Raw genomic sequence first — 17,039 nt, forward strand, 5'->3', positions numbered from 1 at the left:
CTTGTTATAAATTGTTATAAATAGTTTCCGTTGCAGCATTATCGAATTTAGGGCTCTTAACAGCACTCACCCATTTATCAAACATATCCATATAATTTCGTGGACTTGGAAAACGGTAATGCTTGCTAGTAGTATCCATGCAATCTGGAACACAACATCTTTGTATTCCATATAATGTGTTCGATGCCATAATAAAAAATCGTCTAAAATTATACCTTTTTGCACTCCTTATATAAAAATTTTTAAATTATAAAATAAATTATAAAACAAATACAAATATAGCGCCGTATTTGTGTAAACTCATCTTTGAATTGACCACAGCACACTCGCTCCGCGCAGGAACGAGACTAGCAGCGTCATCACGCGAATGGGAGCGAAATCCGAACGTGATTTGATCATAGTTATCATAGATAAAATTACACCTAGATTGGTAACAGGGATGGTTCATTTTCCTGTCTCATATTTTTTGTTAAACAGAGAAACGATTGGACCGATATTATCCTCATTTATCAGTTGTGGTTAATCTTTAATCTCATGATTTATACTTTATTTTATTTTTAGTTTTTCATAACTTCTTATGACACCATTTTTATTTATATTACTGGATAGCGACATCATGGAACAAAATTGCTATCTATTCTGTGGCAAATATGACCATGAGGTCACCACAGATCAGTGGTCTGTGGAGGTCACAGCACAGTATATACATATTTATACTGTGGTCACAGCATAGACAAAAATTTGTTCCAAGCCTGGCTGTGAAGAGATTAGAAACCATTGTGGTTTCCTACCTCCACGATATAGACGCATACGTAAACTAAGGTAAAAGAAGAATTAGGCTAAGCTGCCTGTCATCGCTTATCAACAAACAACAACCACCAACACCAACCACATTATGACCACAAATGATAAAATAAAATATAATACTCCCCAACTCGCAAATAATTTGAATTATGATTTAAAAAATACACCTAATTGGTATAAAAGAAACTACTGTTGATTATAAGTGAGAAGTAAGTTCAGACAATTATGTTTTTTTGTTACTGTAATTTTTTTTTATTTAGATAGTTTTAAGTGGACGAGGCGATGAGTTAATTTGTTTTCTTCTGATAACCAAATTGCTTTACTTTGTATGAGAGTGTAATTGTTACTAATATTTATTTGCGAGCATGCAAGCAAAAATAATTGCAGATTGTTATTAATATATTTTAATGTTACACAATATTTCCACACTTGTAACTATGTGAAATCAAATGATAATGTTAACCACTAAGTATGTACAATTTAGTTGCAACACGTGCGTTCAGTTTTTATTTTTTGGTTCCTGTAAGTTGTAAGTAAGAATGTTGTCAGTTTAACTGTAAAAATTATTATATTATTAAATATATATTTATAAAGAAAATGAAATTATTTTAAAAACATTTTTGAATGTTTTAGTAAACCAAAATGGATAAAGATGATTTCCGCAGAAAGTTCATTGAATTGCAAGGTGATTTAATCAGTGAAAGAAGAGAATATTTATTTAGACTGATTAGAACACCCTCACTGTTTACGAATGAAGCTCAGTTAAAAAGTGCCTTACAAAATCTTAAACCTACTACCTATCAACAACATTTATTCTATATAGACACATTGATATATTTCAGAAGAATAGATGAGCTATTGGAAATATTCTTACAAGGAAATGTGATTTATACAAATAAGATTTTTAAGCAATCCTGGTTTCTTGAGTTGGTTCTAAAAGATAAAGAAGCTAATTGTTTTGTCAATGAGTTTTTGCCTCTTGTACCTTACTCTATTAAATGTAGATTGATTGTTAGAGCTTCAAAATTATGGAACCAAGAAAAAAATGATGCTTTATTCGATGCTGTTTATAACAGGTTTGTATACAATATTTACTGGGTATTTGCATGAGTTACATTGTATAAAAATTACCCCTTTGTGCTTATTGTCATGCCTTACATGATACCGGCACTATTTGTTACCTAGTACAGGTAAATAAATACAAAAATATACCAGATACCAGTAATAAATGAAAACATCAAATTTAAAATTATTAGATTTACAAACAAGTATAATTAATACAATACTCGTATATTATTTGGATACACAATAAAAAAAACATTACAGAACAACTAAAAGCACATAAAGATTCAAAAATCAAGAAAATTTTTTTTATAAAACTTTTTATCCTATTTATTAAGAGCAGCTTTGTAGGTCACCATAACTCCCAAATATATGCCACCCATACTCTTATTACAGTCCAGGACAATTTTAGGTTTTTCTTGCCTCCTTCCTCTATTTTTGATCATTGTCTTTTCATCATTATGAATAAAACTGAGCATCAATATATCTTTCTTATCCTTCCACTTTAAAACCGTAAGTTTGCCTTTGATCTTAAAATATGTTCATTTTTTTTCCAAGTTTTTTATTAATATATGGGATTACTCCCATTACAAAAAATATATATGTTAACATACAGTATAAAAATAATTGCTTACAACCTAAGTGAAATTAAAATCTTAATTATAAATAAAACAAAATAATAATTATATATGAAACAAGATGAATTAAAATAAACAAAAATAAGTACCTTTAACTTGTCAAGCTCTTTTTATCTGATTTTTAAATGAAGCCAAGGAGACACCAAATATTTCTAAATTGTTCCCATTTATAATTTTCAGTGTTCGCTCAATGGGTGAGCGAATTTTAACTTCGTTAAAATCGATCCAACTTCGACTTAAATTGTCTGCAAAATGTAAAAAATTACACAATAATCCAAACCTATTTTTGAACATAGTTTCAATAAAAAAGGGTGTTTCAATAATTCTTCTTCTAGAAAAAAAAAAAACTCCAAAGTTGGTTTTCCTATATCCTTTGTAAAATTAGGAGGCCCAAAAAAATTTTCATCTCAGCTTTATTTGTATCCTTCTATTAACATAAGTCTCGAACATGGTTTCAACTCCGCATTATTGGCAAAAAATTGGGCGGCATACAAATTCGTTTGTTCTGTAATTAATTTTATAAAGTTGTCATTTAAAAACTTCTCTAGATAAAATAAAGGAACTTTTTTGAAAGAGTATTGAATGTGTAGCGGTTATATTGCCTACCACATAGGGTACTACTTATAGCAGGTCTAAAACTGGGGACAGAAATTGCTGGGCTGGGGATAGGGTAAGCAAAACAAACTGGAACGTTTGCGAACGGCTACTCTTGGATTGATTGAAGAGCTGGGTCATAGGTCAGTGAATAAAAAGGGGACTGGAAAAGGGTAACTACAAAAAGTGAATCAAAAAGGACTTATATGGATTTCCTGGACAACACAACACAAGAAGGTTCCTAAGCTATTTAAAATGGACACCACTTATAAGAATCTTCCTGCTGGATGGAAAGATAGGCTTTTCTATCCTAAAATATCCTATCAGATATTTTGCCTGAATTTCGATGTATTCTATTTCTTCTTTAGTGACATCTTTCGTTTCGTGGACAAATCGCGCTCTGACAGGTCTGCAAAATCTCATCGAAGAAGGAGTAGGATTCTGCCAAATGATTTTTATTGCTTTGCTATCAATAGAGAAATAGACTCACTGGAACAATCGAGCTCATAAATATATTTGAATCATCATCTGCGACATTTTCAAATTTTTGCTTAAATTGAGTTTGGTGAGATCCATCACATCTCCATTTTGATATCAAAAGTAGGCGTTACTTTTCAGTGTCATTTAATGTATCTAAGACTTCTTTTAAATATTGCATGAAGCGCAAAGCCGCCCCTTTCACTTAATTCGTGGAACTGTTTAACTGGACGACCGGGCTTAAGTGATGACCACGAAGGAAGTTCTAATGATGTTTTGCCATTCTTCAGTATTTTTTAGAAATCGTTCATCAGTATTACGAGCTGCCGCCTATTTCTGTTTAAAAATTGTCTTGAAATACTTCAGAGAACGAGACAAACTATTTCTATCCTCCCTTAGACATGACGTCATCTAAGAAAGTATGCCTTCCTACAGAGTAATTTTTTCGTCAGTTTTCTTTCCTTTGAATCCCATTAGGATATCATATAGCTCCCGTCTGGTGATAGTTTTCAGCTTTTTCGGAGTATCTACAAAAAAAAATTATAACATTGTATTTTTTTTAATTGCACCTACAAACTTAAAAATAAAAATAAAAAGATGGGGTGCATTGGGGTGAGATTTTATTACTGTTTCGGTTAGGCAAAGATTCAAACTTTATTACCATAACTTAATTGTAGTGAGACAAAGCACGAGACATAAACAAAAACACTAATATGTTAAAATTTTATTAAAAATACAACATTATTTAAATGGAAATTGGAAACATAAGTTTAAATTCTGAAACTTAAGGAAAAATTAAGTGTAATATATTATAAAACAAAGTACATACAACTTCCATATTCAGTAAGAAATTTTCTGATAATCCACCACACGACGACATACTACCACAATAATCGAGAGCGCTGTCAACAATGAGATGCGTTACACACAAGTGCTGGGTTTCGACTAATTCCTAGGCGGGAGCGCTAGGGCCTCTAGGAATGAAATGTGAATTTTAGAAAAACTATTTATAACCGGTTTTTAGCCACAAATACCCTTAGTGCGCCAATTCCAGGGTGCAACATAATGCATAATTAATACATAATAATTTGAGAACATACTCGTATACCTACCTGCAGGTTATTATACCTGCGTTAAATCTTTTACTATTTTGATAATAAATTACTAAACCTGTGGTTTCAGCGGGAAAAATATTTAGAAATTTTTAAAAACATGAATTAATACTTGTGCAAAATATTGCCGTATTTATTGTTTTTTTTTTTTGTAGATATGGTCTTCCTTTGGCTGTGCCCGTATTACACCATTGTTCCTTACCAAAAGTAGAATTTCAAATTAAAGAAAATGACTTGAGATTACGTTCCAAGCAAATACTTCACTTGTATGACAGAGATGAGAAGTTCTTGCCATTGTATTTGAATCACCATAAACGACTTACAAATGAAGCTTACAATGAAAAGAGAGTTGTAAGATGTATATTGAGGAAAAATCCTGAATTCTTCCTAAAACTTATAAAAGAGGATATAATTAAAGTACCTTGTTTAGGAACAAGCTGTTCAAAAAATGTGTTAAAAATTGTTAGGCATGACTTGTTTCCAAATATAGAGTTTTATTTAACTTTTATGAAAAAATCAATTATAATGTGGAGATTGAAAGCAGATTTAAAATTTGAGAAATTATATAAGCAAACTTTTGCAGCATCCTTTACTGAAATTAATAAAAACCCCAGTAATTCATTGTTAAAGTACTATCCCAAGCATCTTCACTGGAATCTATTCCTACAAACTTGTAATGAAAAGTTTCCCGATAAAAACCTTGAAGATATTCTACTTGCCCTATATGATGTAGAGCAATTACACCCCCCGAGAGAACTTGTATGGCAATGGGCAGAGGTAAACTACAAGAAGCATATGGGATATAAACGGGCATACCAGAAGTTTCTAGGGTATTTTGAACCTTCAAAGGCAATTGTTCTTATAAAGGAGAAGATTAATTTAACATCTGAAATCTATGAAAGATGTCTGTTAGTTGATCTTATGTTGCAGTCTTGTCAAAGAAGTAATAATTTAGCTGTACTGGAAGACGTACTGAAGTATATATGTTTTAGGTAAGTATATTACAATACAGTATTTACTTTAATGGATATAATTGTGTAGTGTATGGAACATTAATTAAGGCATGTTCCTGAGGTCGTTGTAGTCAATCATCTGTGATTTCAGGATATTCATTAATTGTTTATGTCGTACTTTATCGAATGCTTTATTATACTCAATAAAACATGCGTATACATCTTGATTGACGTCCAGGCATCTTTGTATTAGTATATTAAGTGAAAAAAGAGCTTCACGTGTTCCTAGGCCTTTGCGAAAACCAAATTGTGTATTATTAACGTCTATGTCCAGGTTGTAATATATTCGGTTATGGATGACTTTAAGTAGTAACTTTAGCATATGAGACATTAAGGTAATGCTGCGGTAATCTCTGCATTCTCTTGCGTTTTTCTTTTTAGGGAGACAAATAAAAATAGGTGTTAACCACTCTGGGTAATACGCCTGAACTATAAATTTGGTTCAAGAGTGTCACTAAAACATCAATGTGCTTCTCATCTAGAATTTTTAGGATTTTTATAGGAAGCATATCAGATCCAGGGCTTTTCCCACTCTTCATTGTTTTTAATGCGTGTAATATTTCTTCTTTTGTAATATATGGACCTATTTCTTCTGACGTAAGTTCTATGTGCTCCAGATCTCCTCTTTCATCATCGAACAATTCGTCGATATATTCTGCCCATCTTTGTACTTTCTCGTCCGTATGTGTTATAGCAGTACCGTGTCTATCCAGAATTGCACAAGTGGGATTTTGTTTTCTTAGTCCAGCCAGTTCTTTGACTTTCTTGTGTAGGTTAAACAGATCATATTTATTTTGAAGGTCTTCGATCGCTTTGCATTGCTCTTGAAAGTATTTTTCTTTTGCCTGCTTTATCGTCTTCCTAATCTCGTGGTTTATCTCTCTGTATTTATTGTTATCCTTGTTTTTAAATTGTCTCCGTTGTTCCATCATATTGAGTATCTCGTCATTCATCCATTCCTCTTTTCTCCTTGCGGAAGTCTTTAGTATTTCTTTACAGGGTTCCAGTAGACAATCTTTTAGTCGATTCCAGTACTCGTCAATATCATTGGTGTTTGTGTTCAATTTGTTGCAGTTCACATGTAGTTCATGTTGGAGGCATTCTATTACTTTAGGTTCTTTAAGTTTTCTTGTGTCTATTGTAGGGATTCTTTGATGTCTTTTAATACTTTTAAGGGTGAGTGTAAGTAATTTTGGCTATAAGCGGATTGTGTTCTGAGACCACGTCTGATCCAGGATATGCTTTCACGGCTTTAACAGCATTACAGTATCTTTCATTGATCATAATGTAGTCTATCTGGTTCCTGACTACTTTCTCCGATGTATCTGCGGGCGATCGCCATTAATACAGTCGCCTGTTGGTAACATGAAAAATGTGTTTGTAATAATAAAGTTCTGCTCTTGACAGAATTGTAACAGACGGTATCCTCTCTCTTTCTCAATTTCTGTAAATGAGAGAAATTTGTGAGTTTCTTCTTTTCAACACATGATTTGAAAAATGTAACTTTTTTACGCAAGGCTTTTATTTTATCTACTTAATTGTGCTCATTCTTTGCCTTGAAGCGAAGTGGTGGTTTTATTTATTATTTCGAAGATGTCTGAAAGGTATCCCAATTTTAGCAGCCAATTGACATCTTTTAATTCTTGGATGAAAGACTCCTCTGTAAATGTGATGATCAGTGAATCTTTTAGTTCAAATAGTCTACCTGAAGTTGTTCCCCTCGATAGCCACCGGACCTCTGTGTGGAGCAAAAGATTGAAGTGATCCATACCCATATCTTCAGCGGTGAGCGTTAAAAGGCGCGCTTGAAGCGGATGGCTCTTCACATGGTTAATTATTTTCACAGAACCATCCAATACGTCCTTCAAATCTTCCGGCATCTTTTTAGTTGCCAAAGAATGTCGATGTAAGATACAATGACTGCTTTCTTATGTACTCGTGGATAGCCTTAAAAATTTCTTCACCAATGGCATAACTTTTAAGCTTTTCACACATAAGGAGTTCTTCTTCTATTTTCATCCCGAATGGAAACCTCACAAACACAAGCAGAACAGTAAGTCCAGCAACGTCGGTACTTTTATCACGCTGTAAACTGAAGAATTCACAAGTTTTTAATCTATTTATAAGCTCTCTCTCTCTCTTTACAAAGTCTGAAATAGTGTAAATTCTCTTGCTTATAGTGCTGTTTGACATCTGCACATTATCAATCTTTTTGGTCATATTTGGACCTAACATGCATTGTACGACATCCTTCACGCAAGGTTTAATCAGTTCCTCGGCAATAGTATGGGGTTTTCCAGCTTTTGCAATGTGCAATGTGCATGATGCTTTGCAGACTCTTTCCATCATGCATGATTCTGCCTGAACAGATGAAGCACGACGTTTGAAGGTTTCTTCGGCCTTACCGGCTAAACCAGGATGATTACTTTCCAAATGTCTTTTTAATTTAGTTGGAACCAAGCACCCATTAGCAACACTTTTGTGAAAATTAACGCATTGGCTTTTTGGTGCCTGTTTGTTGCCAACTTGAATAAAGCCATATAACGTGAGATAGCTAAGATTATACCTTCTTATTTTTCCCCGAATTTCTTTTTGGTAAGGAATCTTCTTTCCGCGACTTGAGGGAGAACAACTTGGATGAGCTGGACTCGAATGGATCTCGTGGACGTTTGCATCTTCTCCATCTCTTCTACTTGTCACTGAATCAGTTGATTCAGATGCTTTAGTGACTTCATTACAGTTCCTTTTCAAAGACCCCGATTTCAGCCAATTTTTCATTATTCTACCATGTAATATGAAAGAAAGCTATGTATCACCTATTATTAAAGCTGGTGATAAAAATAATGTAAAAAATTATCGTAGTATCTCTAAGCAATTAGCAATACCAAAGTTATTCGATAAAATAGTCTACAATCAACTATATTGTCAATGTAAAGAATTATTATTTGTAGTTCAACATTGAGAGCATTCTATATTTTACAAATATTTATACATCGCAGAATAACCGTCATGATTTTGAAATTAATAACATAGATTAAAAAAAATTATTAGCATATGTATATTATCTGGTTCACCCTCTGCTTCAAGTTGATATGCATTGGTCAAAGGATGAGAAGAGAAAGCATGAGCCAACATAGATTTATATTTATAATTGTGAAGAAACCGCTACATCAGTGTCAAACTTAGTACATGGACGTCAATCTAAATTTGCTTTACCAGATGAAACCAGATTCAACAATATTGGCCATATTACAAAAAGAGACGATAGTGCAAGAATGCAGGATGTGCAAAAGTAATACTACATATTTATGTATGTAAAAGTTATAGAATGCATCTACACCCTGAATGTTTCGAAAATTGTCACCTTAAAATTTAATATAAGTACATTTAAAATACAATATGTTCCTTTATTAAAAATTGTACTGTTTTCCTTGAAAATGAGAAAAAAACCTTTTTGGTTGTAAATTAATCTTAACTTATGTGTTTTTAACCCAATCTAATAAATTAATTGTCAAATTTCACTTTGTATATTAAGCGGCCGTTAATGGGTTAATACTATATTATAAAGAATAAACTTGACTCAAAATTACTTTACTTACCTCAAAACAATTTTGTAGTTACTAATAACGTCTATTTAATAAATATATTTCCAAGAAATAGAATACACTACGCCTTTGCACATATAGAATGTGGAAGGAATAAACTAAAATATCATATTTTTCTCATTCCCATTCTTTCTAAGAACATAAATATAAATATAGACCAGAAAAATATTGATAAGTTTACCGATCTTTCAAACTATTCAATGAACTTGTCTCACTATACACTCGTGAATCGCACCAATTTATATTATTACGGGGGCAAATTTTATGGAACTATCTTACTTTTTCACTTATTTACGTGGGCGAAGCATACACAATAAAAATGACCCCGGTAAGAATTTACTGCTGACATTTAACATGGTTGCCGTTAGCGTTTAGTTCAATTTGTAGATTAGTCACCTTTAATTGAAAATTGTCCGACTTTGGTCTGGTCTCCTATGTATGACCAGTATATAAATTCCATTGAAAAAGTTCAGAATAAGTTTCTTAGGTATTGCGGTTACAAAATGGGAATTCAAGTTGCAAATATAGACAAAAAAATAATTTTAGATATATTAAATCTAACAACACATTATAACAGACGAATTCAGTTTGATTCTGTATTTATTTATAAATTATTAAATAACTTAATTCAATGTGCGCAACTTTCAAGTAAAATAATCTTCAATATTTCACAGCATAGACTAAGATCTTTTGAACTTTTTCATATAAATTTTCATGGTACCAATTATACCTGCAATAATCCATTTGATAGGGACTTACAGTATTGTGCGAATTAATGTAAACAACAGAATTTATTTGTAAATATGATTTATTTAGGCCAAAGGTAAATTTAGGTACACTTACATGAGATTTTTCACTAATTAGTATTTAATATGTCCCCCTTTTACTTTTATGACTTCCTGGAGTCTTCTAGGCATGGAATCCACAAGTTTTTTTGCAATTGTTTGTGATTGCTTCATCTCTAAACACACCTCAATCACTGCTTCCACCATTTTTGTTTTTGTCGTACAGTCAAATTTTTGAAGTTTAGCCTTACATATTGCCCACAAATTTTCAATAGGATTAAGGTCAGGTGAATTCCCAGGCCAATCAAGAAGGGTAATAATATTATCCTTGAATTATTTCATCATAACCTTCGATACATGGCACGGAGCTGAATCTTGTTGAAAAATTCCCTTCGGCCTGTACTTTGTCAAGCTCTATAGCTAAGCGTTGCCCTAGCATGGCTTTGTACTTTTCACTGTTCATCATACCTTCAATAGGAATAAGAGTGCCAGCTCCTGAGTATGAAAAACAGCCCCAGAACATTTTTTTGGTGGGATGTTTAACTGTTTGGTTAATATGGCTAGCTGAAAGTGACTCATTGGCTGCCTTTCGTACGAATTTTGATGGCTGGCTTTGCACTAGGAAGTGAGTCTCATCAGAAAATAACACTTTTCTCCGACCTTCTGCACTCCAATCAGTGTATTTTTTGCACAATTTAGTCTTTTTTTCATCATAGGCGCTGTCAGAAATTGTTTCTTCTGCGGTCTCACGGCTCTTCTGCCTTCTTGTAAGAGACGTCTGCGTACCGTTTAGGTCATAACTTGTTTGTTTTTTTGGAATAACTTTGCTATTGCGCATAAGAAAGGCTTCATCTCGAAAGTAGTCTTCCATTTTCTTCCACATTTTCCTTTCCGCTGCACTTCAACTGATCCTGTTTCCTTTTTTTTGTAATTATTTTGTTTACTGCACCCAAACTTACACAACACTCCTTTGCATTGTCCCTCTGAGTCATTGGTGTGTGCTCACTAAGTGTTATGATTCGTTCTCTTTTCCTAGGAGTGATATCCGTTTTTAAAAAGTTAAACCTGATTGCACAGTTAAATCAATGAAAATAACACCAACTTGCACATAACCTAACATACAACAAAATATAATAATGATATAAAACACAAAGCACGTGTTTTGAACAATATACTAATAAGGTTTTGAGGTTATGTTGTTTTTTTGACAAAACAGAATAGGCACAGCAGGTGTGCCAACTTATGAAAGCTGATTTTCGATCTCTGCTCACATTAATTCGCACAATACTGTAAGATTTTTAAATAGTTACTGATGTAGATTGAAAACAAATTCACATAATTGTGAATGTTTCTCTTTATTTACTATATTTGTTTATTACAGGCATAGGAATGAAGAATTTGCATTCAGATACACAATATTGCATAAAATAAGGCTCTATTTTGATCTTCAGCAGTTTAATGAAAACCATTGGAAGTATATTGACGAGATCATCCAAATTATGAGAATTCAAAAAGAATATTGTTACGCTGATCACCCGGAGTTACAAGAGGGATACATGGAATTTTTATTTCTAAGCGGAAAAGACTACAAAAAGGCTCTTGTGGATTATATACTCGATAATTACTCTCGATATATAGATCTAACACTTAAAAACATTTCGATTCAGAAGCGTATCTACACTGAAGTATTAAATATTTTACCACAATTCACTTGTAAGGATCCATTCGTTTACAAGAAGATGAAATTTGAATATTTAAATATGGTTATAAATTTTAGCATGAGGCATCCGGATTACTGTATAACTATAGCCGATTTTTCGGTATATATGGATGCGATTCAAAATGTTGTGTCCAGAGTCACCGATTTTGATTTTTACGATAGGTCTTTGCTATTATTGACAATACAATACAACTACAAATTTCCAGAAAACACAGTTTGTCTTAACGTTGATCTTGTAGAATTAATAATGAAAATGATCAGTGATGCAGCACATATGTGTGGGTTTGGTATATTATTTAAAGAGTTTATTTGTAAAAAGCAACGAACACAGTTTGAAAACGATCTATTAGAGCGTTATTTTGGCTGTTTGATGGACAATTTCCTGGATGGATATATTGTTAATTGGTTCATAATGAACGAACCGAAAGTTCTTGTACCTTACTTTAGCAAAATAGCTTATAAAAGTGTTTACACAGTTTTCCTTAAAAATTTAGACGTTATCAAACATTATTCACACTTGGGGTTTGATGAAATACTATGTCAAATTTATAAAAAACAGTTAGATAATGATGATGCGATAAATCATAAACGATCACTTGAAGTTTTACAATTATTACTTCCTACATGTGATTTCTTGGAACTTGTTCAGGAAAAATATATACCTCAACAAGATAAATTCACAAAAACAGACAAGGGGATCGTTGTAAAAATAGATTACTTGCGCTGTGATGCTGCTAGATTATTGGTTAGAGTAATCGAACCTTATAAAGCTGTACCGATTGCCTTACAGTTTTGTAGGGGAGACTATCTCCGTTCAGGCATACGTGCGTTATATTCAAGCTTCTATAAAACTGCCGAACAAAAATTGTATCCTTATATAGAAGCGGTGTCAGGTTTATCTCTTCCTATTAGAAAACATGCGATTTTTCTGAGCTGTGCATTGATGGATACAGAATACGTTTTAAACGTACTCAAAGTAGCTACAGAAAATGATATTTCAGTTCAGAAAAACTATTTTTCGGCATCTTTGAAATTTTTCTTGAAACATCCGTCTCAAAAGTACTTAGATGAAATACTAGAAGAAATTGGTGGAGTCAATAGATTAGATAGAAAGTTGGTGTACACTCTGGTAAAAGTGAAAATGCCTTTAAAGTACAGAACAGTATATTTGGAAAACAGCTGGAAATTTGTTGAAGGATTAAAAGAAGCATGGACGTTACATATTACGAAGTATCTAGGTAAAATACTGCGCCATGTACATACGGATATTTTGAGATCATTTTCAGATAGTTTTATAGTGCATATAGTGCGAAATTATTTTACAATAAATCTGCAGAATAGACCGGACAATTTTGATAAATGTTTAGTACAACTCTTAAAGCATAGACCTGATAGAACTCTTATCTTAGATATAATATTTTCAAGCCAATCGAATACACCAAATCCATCACAAATTAATTTCTTTAAGATTTTAGTCGAATATATACGTGCTAAAGACATTGACAAACAACTTATAACTTTAGTTCGGCAATATTGGAATAATTTTAGTGTGCTGGACAGTTTTGATCAACATGTTACTTTCAAACTAATTGAATTGCAAATTAACAGTTCCACGACTAGTGAATTTTCAATTTGTGTAATAGAATACTTGGAACAATTAATGTCTGAATTTGGACCTCAGATTTATGGCATTTTTGAGCAGCATATTGATTTTATTGTTATCAACATGAACGAGCAGGAAGTATTATCATTTTGTTTAGGAGCATTACACTATAGAACCAATGCAACTGTCTGTATGCTGATTATGAATCTTATTAAAAAAATTAAAAGGGAAAATAGGGAACTGATAATGACAAAGTTGAAAAATATTGAAATACCTATTGTCCAGATTTATCTGAATCAACCATTAATAAATCATTAATAAATGCCCCAAGCCACATATTTAATAAAACAAAACGCTTTAGTACCCGACATAGTCTGATCATGGAAAAATGTTGGTTCATCCAGAACTATTTTATATTTTGTTCCTTGATTAGTATCATTCCATTGGTGTAATAGCTTCGTTGCCTTAACACAGAATAGGTTATTATATCCGAACGACTGCTCTTAATCTCAGACTGCTCAACTACGTTGAGCGCCAATTGTAGTATAATGAGAAAGATTCTCCTGTATGAATTTAATAATTGTTTCCTCTTGAAGGTTCTCTCGCCCCAGACCCTTTAGTAAACCCATAATTATCGGGGAGAGGTTTTGAGTTGCCTCGCCTTTCTTTCGTTTTCGCGGTTGCTGGCCTTGTAGGGAAGAACATGTTTCTCATTTCTTTTTGGCGGACTGCTTAAACTTTCCGGTGAGTTTGGCTGTTCTCCTCTTGCTTCTGATTTCTTCGACCTTGATTGTCTTCTTCTTCTTCCTTGTATGTAGGCCTTATAACCTGTTTCTTCTTCAATATTAGCCTCCTAAATTGTTTAAATTATCGCACCATCTTTTTCTTGGATTGCCAATACTTCTTTGTCCATGTAGTAACTTATCTCGTGCTATTCGTACCATCCTATCCTTTGCCATTCTACTAATGTGTTCGGTTCACTTCTGTTTCCGCTTTGTCACCCATCCATTTATGTCTTTTATATCGCATGCTCTTCTTATGTTTTCGCTTCTCTCCCTATCCAACAGACTTTTCCCGGATATTCGTCGGAGTATTATCATCTCTGTTGTTTCTAGTAGTCGTCTCGTTTTAGATGTGTCGGGTCTTGTCTCCGCCGTGTATGGTAATATAGGTCTAATTGCTGCTTTATAGATTCTTGTTTTTGTGTTTGTCTTAGGTGCTTGTTCTTCCAGTTTGTGTCATTAAGAGATCTCGCCGCTTTACTTGCTTTTAAAAGCTTTGTTTCCGTAACTAGTAACTAGCTTCGTAACTAGTTATATCTATTCCCAGATATCTAAACCTTGCTTCCTGCTTTATTATTTTCCCATTAACGTCGAGTTTACATCGTAGTGAGTATTTAGATGTTGTCATATATTTGGTTTTTTCTGCTGATATTATCACATTGTATTTCTTGGCTGTTGTATTGAAGATGTGTGTTAATCTTTGGAGCTCGTCTTCTGTCTCGGCGATTAATGCGGCGTCATCTGCATAACATAATATTTGGATTTCTTTGTTCCCCATTCTGTAACCATGACCTTTACGTACTGCTTGTATTATTTCGTCCATTATTATATTAAAGAGAAGTGGGCTTAATGAGTCACCCTGCCTGACTCCGCTTTGTACTGATACACTGTGTTATTTAGTTTTCCATTTATCTTTGCCTGTATTCGATTATGGAAGTTGATGTTTTCGGTGGTTTGTATAATATTGCTGGCCTTGATTGCTGAGAGGAAAAAGATGTCTTTTTTCCTTTTGATCTGATTATGATCTGACCAAAGCCGAAGTAGGACCTGAAGCTTAATTTCTCCAAGGCCTTCATAGATGGATCATCTATTGAGAAATCCAGGGATTTCCTGGACCAGATTTCTTGCAGTGGAGTACTTTAGAGTCCTGCGTCCTCAGGACTATTCATTTTAGTTGGTCTGTTGAGAATTTTTCAGCAGACAATGAGGTATCTTTCTCTTTCCATCGGTTGAATCTTTCAGTCGCCTCAATTAACCATTTGGAGCTTATGCTGAGAACACATGTTACCTGAAGCCATCCCGGCCGATGTGAATAGCCGTAGAATTTAACTTCTGGCCCATCTTCTAGTAGATCCTCGACGACTTTCTGCAGTCTCCTAAGAGAGACTATCGATTCCATCGGACCATAAAACACACCAAGAAGTCAATTTTTCTGGATGGAACGTTGTCATTAACATACACTTAAGGATGATCTTCACTCAAAACACATAATTTTTGCAAAATAATGTAGCAATTTAATCAACAGTGAGCTCCATCGTTTATGAAAATCGTGATCGACAGCAATCTCGTTGTGGGCTTATTCTCTGAATCTACGCCTTGCCCAATGATCGTGTGCCTTCAATTCTTGCGCGATTTGGGTTATGTAAGCACAAAAACCAAGATATCTTCTCAAAATTTCCCATAAAGTGGATGGACACAGTTTCAATTCCTGTGCACGATAGAAAATGGTCTCGTTCGGATCTTCCTTTATGAGCAGCAATAATGTCTGTAATGTGAAGTCTCTGTGAATGCGTGTTATCATTTAGAGTAAACGTGGTGGTTAATCGAATCAATTGATCTGATGAACGATTATACTATGAAATGGGCGTGGTGCCCGATACGTATTTCGAATAAACCTAGAATTTTTAATTAAATTAGGAATCATTGTTCAGGCATTGGTCTATTCATGTACAAATGGCAAGCAAAACTAAACATAAATCACTTTAAAGCTGTCAAAATAGCTGGCATCACAAAAGTATTGTCAATTCAAAGTTCTATACCTATAAAGCAAACACCATTATATTAATATTATTAAAAATTATACAATATCGAATATTTAAATAAAAAATACTTAAATGGAACGTTATAACGTTACAAGGTGATGAGTTTAACAAAGACGAAACGTTGTAATATGAACAAAAACAGATTTTTATAGAAAAAAGACTGAGATTTATTCTTTGTAGTGCATACAATGCCACTCTCTAATAGTTGAGCAATATTTTAAGACATTTTACGACTTAAATTAATTTAGTGTTCATATAAATATTTTCAATACAAAGTTTTATGTACCTATATATAAAATTCTGACACAATATTTATACATTTTATCATGTTTCTTTTATATTTGTATTTTTTAATAAAATATTTTATTACCGTTGCCCGTTTTTGTTTTTTTTTAAATCTAATATATATTTTGAAAAAAGTCAGCCATTACTTACAATCAAATATCACAATTGTAGCAAGTGACTCATGTTTTAATGATTGTTTTTGGCCAGTAAAATTGGACGTTTACCATATAGAAAAAAATATTTTGTTCCAACAAAAGGAGAAAATTTAATTATTATTTAATAAATAAATTAGTGGATTATTGTAGAATCTGTTTAATCTCTTTACAATTGACAAAAACCTTCTTCTTCTGACCATTCAAATAATATGCATTGAGATAGAACAGATCTCATTTTAGATGAAATCGATTTTAATAATTTGACTTGTCTATTTTTAAACTGTTCCAATGTTTTGGCACAGATTTGGGTTCTAAGGAAAATGTAATGTTGTCAGCTTGTATGATTTAATTTGAAGTTATTT

General features: G+C 33.0%; 1 protein-coding gene across 2 annotated transcripts; it reads left to right on the forward strand.

Annotated features, from left to right (window-relative positions):
• Nucleotides 1-831: 831 nt before the first annotated feature.
• LOC140437654 (uncharacterized) lies at nucleotides 832-16,611 on the forward strand. Of its 2 annotated transcripts, none has more exons than XM_072527286.1 (4): nucleotides 832-1,013; nucleotides 1,438-1,880; nucleotides 4,843-5,679; nucleotides 11,472-16,611. In XM_072527286.1, exons 2-4 carry the CDS (start codon nucleotides 1,447-1,449, stop codon nucleotides 13,729-13,731), a joined length of 3,531 nt encoding a protein of 1,176 aa, XP_072383387.1. In that variant the 5' UTR covers nucleotides 832-1,013; nucleotides 1,438-1,446; the 3' UTR covers nucleotides 13,732-16,611. The 2 variants fall into 2 exon arrangements, with proteins under 2 accessions (XP_072383387.1, XP_072383388.1); XM_072527287.1 differs by lacking the exon at nucleotides 832-1,013 and adding an exon at nucleotides 1,097-1,333.
• The last annotated feature ends 428 nt before the right edge of the window (nucleotides 16,612-17,039 follow it).

Source organism: Diabrotica undecimpunctata, chromosome 3 (assembly GCF_040954645.1).
Source record: "Diabrotica undecimpunctata isolate CICGRU chromosome 3, icDiaUnde3, whole genome shotgun sequence".
Taxonomy (NCBI): domain Eukaryota; kingdom Metazoa; phylum Arthropoda; class Insecta; order Coleoptera; family Chrysomelidae; genus Diabrotica; species Diabrotica undecimpunctata.